Source organism: Cetorhinus maximus, chromosome 6 (assembly GCF_964194155.1).
Source record: "Cetorhinus maximus chromosome 6, sCetMax3.hap1.1, whole genome shotgun sequence".
NCBI classification, from domain to species: domain Eukaryota; kingdom Metazoa; phylum Chordata; class Chondrichthyes; order Lamniformes; family Cetorhinidae; genus Cetorhinus; species Cetorhinus maximus.
Window position 1 is genome coordinate 51950296 of NC_135884.1, and position 12171 is coordinate 51962466.

The 12171-nt window shown below is 39.4% G+C and overlaps 1 protein-coding gene across 2 annotated transcripts in view; it reads right to left on the bottom strand.

The window, feature by feature from the left end:
* The window catches only part of pdzrn3b (PDZ domain containing RING finger 3b), a 381612-nt gene that overhangs the window by 129598 nt on the left and 239843 nt on the right, over positions 1-12171 (bottom strand). The window contains exon 1 of one of the 2 annotated variants that reach the window (XM_078543729.1): positions 10623-10815. The exons of the other annotated variant lie outside the window; for it this stretch is intronic. Coding sequence (XP_078399855.1) covers positions 10623-10691 — 69 coding nt within the window. The 5' untranslated portion in view covers positions 10692-10815. Of the gene's footprint in view, positions 1-10622; positions 10816-12171 lie in introns of those variants that run through there. 2 annotated transcript variants of the gene reach the window in all.

The window sequence follows — 12171 nt, forward strand, 5'->3', positions numbered from 1 at the left end:
GAACCATATCCTGTTACTGTGAAGATATTAGAGAGTTCCTTCGGAAACATCCTCCAGCTTGTTTTTTAAAGCAAATGATGTAATCAATTAACTCTTTCGAGTGTTAAGTGTGTAGCAAGCTGAGGACTTTTTCTAAATATTACATAAAATGTTATGACGCAAAATCAACCGGCTTTTAATGCAACTGCTTCTACCACCTGATTCTCTAGAGCTGTTAACTTCCACAGAGACACATGCAAACTAAAGCGAATAAAGCAATTCTATTACAGAATCTTTCAATTGCTGGTTATTTTGCTTCAAATGTACCATTCAAACTTTTTCCATGTAGAACTACATTGGATTATAAGAACATAGAGAGGAGTAGAGGAAATTACTTTGCCACTTTTAGCAGAGAAATGAATTTCATCCCCTTGGGTGTTTCCAATCTATCTTTATAGCTACTAAAATAATAAAACTAAACTCAGCAAATAAAAGCACTAGTTTTAGCCTGAACAGGAAGTAGAAATACATTTAGAATCCTTAAATGAAGTTAATAATCCAGATTAAGCATTTTATTTCTTATATGTGTCACTGGATCACATAAATTATTCATGATCAACTCAGGTGGAAAATTTCAATTGCCAGTTTCTCACAAATGTCCAATTAAGAAGAGGACTTCTGAGCTACAGACAGGCGCCACCATCATTAAAGGGCAGTTTCTGAAGATTACAGGTCTCCTGCCTGTCAAACAGAGTCTTTTCTGTAGCTAAAGTAAATCAGTGGCTGTAAAGCTGAAATTGAACACCCTGCGCAGAAAGAAAGCCCTTGTGAACTATCACCTTGCTTAAACAAATACCTGCTTACTTCCAGGTAATTGTGCTGTGTTCAAAGTAGTCGTGGTGGTAATGGGAGGAGTTGAAAATTTTCACTTAATTGATTTTGCTCAATGTATTAGCTCACAAAAGCTACCGAATAGAGGCAACTTGTAAAATTCCTTCAATTTATCACAAAAATTGGGACCTACAAATGCCAGGTGGGGTTGACAAAGCCAGCTCCAGAAAACAGAGGGACAACAAAAATGATCTGACAAATCTGTTACAATAACCATCTGTAAAGTTAAAAATCTAATGAAGCAGAAGTGCACCTGGCCATGTGTCCACCAATTAGGGACAGGTGGTAATAGCATAAGCCAGGCGACATAGTTAACCTGCTTGCTGATGTGTGCAATTAAAGAAAGATTCACAATTTCCCACATCAAATTTCACGTGCGCCTATCAGCATAAAAACTAGAATCCTAATAATCATTTACATTTGAACATATTTATGTTACATTAAATGTACGATTGGCATTACCACAATTTGTGTATAAACTCCTGAATGCATCTGCAAGTGCTTTTTGTACTAACAAATTATTGATTGACAAAATAAGCAATTATGGTACATTATATTCTGTTGCTTTACTGAGTTGGGTTAATGAACCTCCTCAAAATCAATGAACAAGAGAATTTAGTGCATAATTCAGCATGAAAACACACAATAATGGGATAAAACAATCACTGGAGTTTCCAAGTATTTCTTTGAAAATGTTAAACTTAACAATACATTGGGAAAGCACCAGGCAATTATTTCTCCAAGTTAATTACAGCACTAAATGTAAACATTTCTACAAGATGGCTAACAGCCTTAACAATGTGTCAGGTTAAAAGAAAAATGATTATGATCAGAGTTTTGATTCTGTTTACATCTAAGATGACCACTCTATGCAGCAGAAGCCTTCAATCCAAATAGCTGACACTGTGGGATCAACCAGGGCTGAACATTAACACTTCAGTTCAACATTATAGATTCAAGTTATTTCAAGCTACAAGACTCAAAGACCACTCTGGAATGCACAGCTATAAATTAAAGTAGTCCAGAATTATTAAAGATCTTACTGATCAATGTCAACTGACCAGAATGATCTGACCATGACACTACTTCTGACAAACACAAAAGTGTTTCATTTTCCTGGGAGACAAACAGCTCAATGAATTAGAATACTGGAAGGTCCAGTGAGTCTAGCTCCAAATGTCTTTGGAATAGGCTTCACAAAGGGCAGAATGATCCCAGATTTGCGCAAAGTGCAGTAGGGGTGGGAAAAAAAATAATTTTACCCGCCGGTTGCAATGGATTTTTGCATTGTATTGTTCCATTCCCACCTCATTAATCATGTAGCCACAGGATACACGCCACTTCGCTGGTGGGCGGCCTCCTGTTTTTCCGCCACGCTATTACCTCGCCACTTCCTCACACAGAGTGCCATATTTAAACTGCAGCCATGTGTACACTTCTCAATGCTTTCAGCTCAGAAGGGCACTGGTGAAGACATAGCCCCAAACACCAAAAACAGCTTAGCCCCCCACCGATTCAGTGACATCTCTGGGATGCTTTCGGACGGCTTGGGGGCCCGCCGCGATGTCCTCTACCCCTGCTCTGACTGCAGAAAGCCCATCAGCCTCACCACTCTGGCTTGGGAGGCAGTGGTCAGTGCCAATGCTGTACGCCAGAGGTCAACCATCCAGTGCAGAAAACAAATGAATGGTCTCATCCGTGCTGCTAGGGTAAGGCAACCACCTCATCACTCTAAACTCACACACTCACAAGGCCATCACATTCACTGCCGCTCAAGGGACATCATCACTCACTCTCTCACACACGCCCTCACATCTCCATCTGGCCTCATCTCCTCTGGAGACTGCCTCCTCAGCCCTCACCACCTTGAGGTCACTTGCATATATCAACATGTGCCCCCATACACACCCTGGGATACCTCCCTTCCCCAGTACAGCCCTCATCCTTCATCCTCTTTCCTTGCCTGAGGCCACTTCGCCCCTTCCCCAAGCAAGCCCGAGCCCTGCAGCTATTGAAAAGCCACTCCCTCCTTATAGCTGGTCTGGTAGGTAGAGACCTACCCGTGAGCACCCCCCTAAAAGAGATGTGGTGCTGCCTGTGAAGCCTGGTGCTGATGACTGCGAATGCTGCCCGAAGCAAGGTAGGCAAACAAGCCTCCAAGTCCCAAGCGAAGTGCAGCTTGCCTGGTGCACGTTGTTTATGTACAGTTGTGAAACACGCTGGTGTGATTGCCTGGATGATCCAGCGGGGGGAGGGGGGGGATGATTCTGCTGAGCAGGGTTTATAATGAGATGCTAAGTATTGAAATTAAGTTCAAAACATACGGCGGTGGGAAAAGCAGCCTTTCATTGACGGGTGGAGCAGACAATTGCAAACTAATTTCACAACGGCGTGAAACCGATTTTTGGCCTTCTTGCCACATTGTCCCCTCCAACCCGCCAATACAACTGATGCCAATAGGCCCAGAAAATTCCGGCATATGAGATCAAATATACAGATAATCAGGCTTTATCCCTGCCTAATTTACAGATATTGCAGTGATTCTCTTTATTAAAGCATTGGCCAGTTGCCTATAATTTATTTTCTGGGCTATGTGAAGTTAATGATGCTGAACTATGGTTTTTCTGTCATGTGCGGGTTATCTGTTATACTTTCAATCATACAATAAAATTCCACTTAAATAGTTACAGCTATTTAAATCTATATCAAACATAATGTGTATAATTTTTTTACATTGTTATTGAAGAAAACTTGTTGATATTTGGAGCTATTACATTGATAGTTCTTTTGTTAGCTTCAATCACAAATCATAAGAATACCAAGCTTACAGTCTGACTGTCATTACAAACCAATATCTGTGCAATGAATGGTGCCAAAGTACTACCCAGAATCTCTCTACTACAAATTATTTATGAAAGAATTAACTATCAGCAAAACATAAATGTAATATTGTTTTCAATCAGATTTGTTTGTGATTTTACCCTCCAATGATAATGCATGCTTATATATGATCCCACAAGTGCCTGCCACCCAACAGGACATTGCCAAACTGCCCACTCTTTCTTTATGAGGCTAGGCAATGGCCATGTGTAGCACTAGTTAGAGCCAATCCAGACTCTGTACATACATTCCAGGAAGGACCATTTGAGAGCAGTCAGGAGCGGGGACACTAGCATTTTTTTTAACTCCCTAGCTCAGGGGCACCAAGGCACACTCTAGTGCTACCACCAAACATCTGTTCACTCAAACAGGTTCGGTTTCAAAAATGGAAACTTTGTGATTTTTATGGATCAGTAACCATGCTATTAGGTTATCAGGATGGCACATATGGAGTTTTTTTTTAAAAAAGTGTGTTATTCAAAATCAATATACAAGATACCGCAATATTAGACTTAGACAAATTGCCTTCTGTGAAAATAACCAAGGTCCTTATATAGAAACTGTTAGCAGAATTTTCTGTGGCTGCTGGTGTCGGGCATCATGGCGGGTGTGAGCGGACAACATGGCAGGAAGGCCAAAAATTGGTTTCACGATGTTGTGAAACCAGTTTGCAATCATCCACTCCACCCATCAATGGTGCTGTCACATGTCAGGAACTTAACTTTAATACATCTGCACATCTTTATAAGCCCTAATCACACCGACATGTTTCACAACCATACGTAAGTGACGTGCACCTGGTGAGCTGCACTTGGCTTGGAACTCTGAGGTTGATTTGCCTACCTGGCTTCGGGCAGCACTCACGGCTATCAGCACCAGGCTTTGCAGACAGCACCACGTCACTTTTAGGGGGACTCAGCGGCAGGTCTCTACCTACCAGACCAGCCGCAAGGCAGGGGTGGCTTTTCAATGGCTTCATGGCCAGGGCTTGATTGGGGAAAGGGGAGAAGTGGCCTTAGGCAAGGGAAGAGGCTGCAGGGTGAGGACTGTACTGGGGAAGAAGGGTATCCCAGGGTGTGTATGGGGCACATATTGATCTAAACAAGTGACCTCAAGATGGTGAGGGCTGAGGAGGCAGCCTCCTGGGGAGATGAGGCCAGATGGAGATACGAGGGTGTGTGTGAGAGAGTGAGTGGTGATGTCCCTTGAGCTGGCAGTGAGTGAGATGCTAGTGAAAGCCTAACGGCCTTGTGAATGTGAGTTTACAGTGATGAGATGGTTGACTTACTCTTAAACAGATAAGATCATTCATCCCCTTTCTACACTGAATGGTCTCTTCTGTGCAGCGTTGGCATTGGACACCACCTCTCAAGCTGGAATGGTGAGATTGCTGGACCCCCTGCAGCCAGAGCGAGGGTGGAGGACATCACGGCGGGCCTCCGAAAGGCATTCTTGGGAAGGGTCACTGGGCTCTTCTTGGCTTTCAGGACCATGTCTTCACTGGACCAGCCCTGGACTTCAAGTATTAGAGAACTGTGTGGGCGGCCGCAGTTTAGATATGGCACCCAGAGTGAGGAAACGGCGAGGTAGTGGTGTGGCGGGCAATTCAGAGGCCGCCCGCTAGTGAGACGGCGTGTTTCCTGTGAATGCATAATTAATGAGGCGGGATTGGGACGACACGGCATGAAAAGCCACCATTGCGTAAAACATCCTTTTTACTGTCTGCTACTGCACTTGGTGCAAATTGGGGATGATTCTGCCCTATGTCTCAAACTTTATTGAGTAACGTTATTTTAGCTAATCTTTGTTTGCAACAGTTTTCAGCTTTAACAATCCAAATTGTTAAAAAGTAATGAGTTGGGACTAAACATTATATTCTGTATAATGTACAACCAAACCTGTTCAGTCTGGTTCAGTGATGTGGACTGTGGAAAAGCATTCCACTTTGGCAAACGGGGACCATTAAGGTGTTCAAGCTCACAGAGTAACCAGCTCATCCAACATGCTGCTATTCATAATTTCAGAATATTCAAAACATCATTTGTGGTGAATGGTGTAATTAGTGGATTATTATAAACATGCTTTTGATTAAAAGTGCAATTCAGCACGTTTTACTGTTGAGGGCTTCACATTTCAAATTGCGAATAAGAGCTGGGTTCAGAAGTTTCCATGGAAAAGTAATATCCTTTTGTCACAAGGCCAATCAATATTTTGAATGTGTGTGTGTGTGAAATGTATTTCACAAAGTAACCTGCAAGTGAGTTGCTCATAGCAGAAAGTGTCATATTTTTCCAGTTAAGTAGATTATCACACTTATAACTCAGGTTCCTAAGATCAGGAAGTTATTGAAAATAAACACATTTCTTATGCAGTCTGTGTTACCATCTCCAAAGAAATTCGAAATACTTTTTTCGCTTTATGTGGGCTAGGAAGTTTATTTTGACAAAGTAACTGGCAGCAATTCTGGACATCTATTTAACATGAAGTTAAGCAAGTTGATAGATCTGCACAAGTTTGGTTAAAGTTATGTGTATCTGAGGAATATAATAATTGAAAAAGGGCAACAGATAGGATTGATTAATAGGACTGATTGCTTCATTTGGAAGCTTAGATAATTGCAAAGCAGCTTTGACAAATGTGATTTGTTGCACACTTCTTCATAAGTTTTTTTTGCCCCTTTGCCCTGTACCAGCACAGCCATTCCTTTCAGTCAGGATGAGTAAAGCTTTCTCTGTTCTACCCCAATTACACACCTTAATCCCAAACTCAGACCACCTAACTACAATCGTGTGAGACTTACTCAAACTAGTATCACTAGTTTTGTGCAGTGGCTCTATATCCATAAGGAATGATGTTGAGACGGACCAGACTCATAGAATGTAGGATCCTTGCAAACCATCAATTTATGCTGGATTTGAAGTCAGGCCTCAGATATTCTAATGTGCTGCATCAACCAGATCCCCAAAACACTGATAGCGTATGGTCCTGTTCCTGAAACCTCATGTACAAATTCAGAATACATATCGTCAAACTTTTCCAAAATTATATTCCCTTGTTGAAAAAAAACATTTGATGTTACGGACTGAATGCAAGATGCATGGCTGAGATTCAATGACATTATCAAAGGAATTGAAAACAACGTCAACTTAAAAGTGAGGTCATCTCTTTGAAAATACTGAGTTTATTTTCCTAATTGTGGTCACCGAGAGTGACGTCCCTGTTGGCAGTAGCCCAATTTCCTATCTGCCCATAATGTGAAATGGCACCAATGCCAGTTATTAAATTTCCACATTGTCTGACAACCAGAATCAGCAGGGAGCTCACAGGAAATGCCAGGTTAGTTGTTCTAATGAGCTTCTTGCTGATTTTCCCCAATAGGTTTTCAGTGCTAATTCCAGAGTGGTATCAATATAACCATAGACCTTTCATTGAGTAGCATAGGTGCCTTGAGTAGTCTCCATAATGGTGGATTTCTCAACAAGAGTGACATTATGCAGGCTTACATGCAAAATGCAGCTAATAAAATAATGATAAAGTAGAATATATCTATCTTTTCAGTACGTGTCTGATAACTCCATTGACACATTGTATTCATGGCCAATAGTCAAACAGTAAGTGTTTAAATTATAGCTACAGCAATTCCATAGGGAGATGGTAAGTAGTGGAACAATAGTTTTCCGACTAGCATTCTTATTGTTGCAACCACAATTGCTACAGGTAGGAATGAACAAAAAATATGTATCTCAGAATATTAAATTGTCACCCTTGCTAACTCAGGTTTGAGGTTTACTTGAAAGGTTAGATAACACATCACAGCTGTTTTCCATAGTAGCACTGTCTGTACAAGATCAAAAATAATGGGAAATAAAGGGAGAAGTTACCTGGAGTCATATTTGTGAACATTTCTTCATATGTATTTCTCATCAATGCCAGCCAATAATTTTGATGAACTATTGTTCATGGGTGGTAAAAGAGGTTCATATTTAAGAAGGGGCCACCACTTAGTACTCTGAAAGTCAGTGCATGCAAAACAAAATGAACAGGCTAAAAAAGGTAATTCACCTGGAAGAGAATGCACGACTTGAAATTAAACAGTAGTTTTGTCACTGAAATACCCCTTCACATCCAGAGCAAGAGAGCTGCAGGCATAACTGATTACTAACAAAACACAGAAGAGCAGACTGGATAGAAGCTGGAAGTTGCCAGAACCCAGAAAGAAAGGAAATGGGGAAAGTGTATAGGGATAAGGATTTCAAAAGAAAATGCAAGAAGTGACAAGCGAACTGGATGGATAGTCAAGCTACAGAAGCACAGCAAGCAGCAGGCAAGGAAGACATTCTCTAGCCCTAACACAGTGTTGAGACTATACAAGATAACAAAGATTCTATCAGGCAGAAAAGGACAAAGGTCACTTGCCATAAAAGACATCAGCAGATTTGACTTTGAATACAGAAGAATTACATGATTTAATGGTGGCGGAATACTTTCAGGAAGTTCTGAATAGTTTGACCCAAAGTGAAGATTTTAGATATAACAATGAAAGAACCAAAGCTAAAATTAGGGTCATTTGAACTTGAGTGTGTGAAGAAAATTGTAAAACAAGTAGCAGACTGGAAAGATAGTGGCAACTGGCAAAAATGCAACAGAAATTATCAAGTTGGTAGAGATATAATTGCAAAAGGAACAATTAACCAAGCAAGCATGATTACAACAAAGAAATCTCAGGCTGATGGAAAGGTTTCATAACAAAGCTACCAGAATAAAGAGGATATATCATGCTTCATGGTGGGGGACTTTACTATTAGTCTCAAGAAAGGTATTTAACATAGAATTAGCTAAAGTGCAGATAAGAGAATGTATGAAGAACAGGATTAATTTAGAAATGGAAGATTAAGTCATGATTAACTTTTTGTACTCTGCAATATTGGGGAAAAGCCTTGGACAGATGAGATATCAACTTCATCATTAATTTCATTGATCTTGACAAAAACCTTTCATTGCCTAAATAGACTTATATGATAGCAAAATGTTACTTATTATGGGTTTCCTTAGATTATACATATCACAGTGGAGCCCCATGATGGAATCACAATATTGTGTTATAAAGGGAAGATAGAATAACAGGGCGATGTGAATTAAAAATTGGGACCTTGTGAGAATGTGCCAGGCTTATTAATGTATAGGAGCAAAGGTGAAAGGGACATTAAAAACTAAGATTAATGGATGATAAAGTATTAGTGACAGACATCAATAAAACCATCATTGTATTGGACCATCAGGTCAATTGGCAAAGCAATTAGTGCTGTAAACAACCTGGATAAATAGCATCAGAACAAATACTAAAAATTTACCTTCAAAATAAATTTCACACTGTTTCAGGCAATGGCAAAATGTCATCCACCTTACTATTTGTCACTGAATCCCGGACAATGACAAATGTACTAGCTACTTGGGGTTCTGATTGTGCTCCAAGAAAGAACAAAGGAACTGCTAGTAAGTCAACTTTTGAAGTAAAAGTTCCTCGATTGATTTAATCTTGGGTTCAGGAATATTCTAGCAATGAAATATACAAAGGAATCTCCAGGAAACTTGTTAGTTAGGAAGAGGTGCAACAACTAACCAAAAACAGGATGGAGTGAAAGAGACTGGTGCTGCCTCCTGTTCTTTTCTATAGTAGCATATATGGCAACTTCAGCTCCTTGAACTATAAAGCTGCAGTTTACTCTGCCTCTACCTATTAGGTACCTTTGGAACAATTAGATTATTTGCCATATTATTTTTTGCACTCATTTGCCATAGTTGCTGTTTAATTGATAAAAGATTAACCAAGGCTGATGAGGTGTCTGTACAGTTCAGTCTTACATTGTTGCATTTTTAATATTGTTGTTCAATAAAAAACATAAAGTATGTTCTAGTTTTAATGACAATGCCAGTTTGGTACTGACAAGAGACGTCATTTTTCCAGTATTGTTTAATTCGAATGTGTTTGTCATTGTGTAAACTTGCAGCCAAAATTAAAGTCTGATTTTCAACTAATTGGGGCATTCAGAAGAGAACATATGTAAGTTATCATTATTAATGCATCAGCATGTAACATTTTCAATAAGTGGATAGCTTTTACAGAGACAATGTGAAGCATTGACTTTAAACCAAGTGCCACTCATCTGCCAGCCTGAGCTGCAGTGCCCCCCACTGCTGTTATATAGACATTGCAGTAGGTAAGGGGAAGAATAAACTTTAGCCTGAATTGATGTATAAGTATCCCAAGAGTTATAAATCTACACCATTTTTCTCTTCAGTTTAGAACCAGGAACTGTTAACCTTAATCTGGTGAAGAAAGTGAAGGCACAAACTCAAAAGCTAAATAGCACAGTGAAGTTACTTATGTGAGAAATAATCCAGGTTTTACTATTCACCTAGGATTGAAACTTTTATCCCTGCTACATTCATAGCTACATGCTGCTGAAATGCTTAATGCATTTGTATATGCCAAACTTCACAGACTACAACAAAGAATTGCAACGCTGACTTCTGCAATTCTACAAAATAGAAAGAATACCTATAAATCATCCCCTACACTGAATTATATCAGCAAATCGACACATTAATAAAATTTCAATTAAATGGTACTCTATTCTATAACTTTAAGCTTAGCAAATACAAGTATTCCTCGAAATGCTCAGAGATAGAAACAAAAAAGAAAGGCAGTCACTACCTAATAATGAAGACTTATAAAAGGTTATAACTGTCTGAAAATCTTGCTTGCATCACCAATTGTTCATGTACTTACCAGTACTTACAGGCAATGAACAGACTTTCTAGTTTAATGTCCTACCTAGCATACATAGAAAAACCTGATAATTCATAATTACCTGGCAAACTTCATACAGCAGTTTGTACTGCTCTTCTCTTTTCTGCAGAGAACACAAATTGCACCCCATGTTGGTAAAGTGTAGATATGAAGAAGCCTTCCTTGTCCAGATCTTGTTCTTAAAACGGCTCAGTTAACTGTCATTCATGTGGATGTCACTTGAAGTAACCTAGGTGAATCACTTCAGCTGAGACAAATCACACTGGTAGCTGAGACAACCCGGATCACAGAAAACAACTGGCCCTTCCTCTCCCTCTCTCTCTCTCACTCAGTTGCTGACTCTCAAATACGCTTTCTGCTCTGCTTTAGTCAAGCTGCTGTATCGTGCTTCAGCGCACACTATATAGACTACTGCTCATGCATATTAATCAGCCCTCATTGATTATTCATGACAAGCCATGATACAGGAGGTCATAATTGTTGACTATGACAGATGAAATTTCCCTAATTAAGAATCAACTGCTCTATTATGGCAAAACATCCTGACAAATATTAACACCTTTTATGTCTAAAGCCTAGCTTCACCTGCTGTTAGAAAAAATGGCAGTTTCCTCACTGGGGTTCTTTGTTGGCTTCATTATGCTTTAACTGTGTAAAATTAAAGAAACAATTTTTTTCTAAAAGCTGATTTATGGTCAGAAGGTTAATACAAGGCTGACATGCATTCTACATTGTTAAAAATTATTTATTTCAACTTATTAGAAACATTATTTTGCAATTTCAGTTTACTATAAATCATATATTTTTTATGACAGCAATCCTGCCTATAAGTTAATTTCTGTTAACTCAGTCTCACATTGCTGGATATGGTAGGTCCCTAGACCAAGTGATTTTGTTGCAGATTCATCACATTCATCCACTGGACAAATGAATGCTTTGAAATATCATTATATTTCTGCAAGCACCAAAACTGAGCAGAATTATGCCACTTAATCCAGTAGTCCTATTTAACCCTTTTGTTCAAAACTCAATAGATTTCTCTATGATTAACACTAGTAAAAGGATTAAATATAAACAAACTATTAGTTATCCCAGTTCATTCATATTTTATATTTTAAGTGGAGCACATCACTTTATCCAGCCCCATCAGCTTCTGTGTACATGTAGTTCGAGATGCAGCAATGAACTTAATAAATCTTGTTACCTTAGGGTAAATTGTGCCAGGATGCTAGGGGTGGGGTACATGCTGCTATAATATGAAAAGGTGGTGATGACTGCCCTGAAGCTTCACCAAGAAAAACAGAACAACGTTTTTTGGAAGGAAGAAAGCATTCCTGTCACTTTTCAATTGGAATGCAAACAGGGATGGAGTGTGAAAAATTATTTCCCTATGTAACTGATGTCAGGTCAAATAAAGAGTCAGTGCCTATATTAACAATTTGCATTCATCTAAACTGTATTTGATGCAAAAAGAATGCCAATGTATAAGACATAAAACAGATATCAATCCAAAAAAGTTAGGAATAGTGACCAGAAGCCTGGTCAAAGAGGTGGGGTTCCAGGAGTTTCTGAAAGGACAGAAAGAGGGACTTAGCAAGAGAATTTCCAGA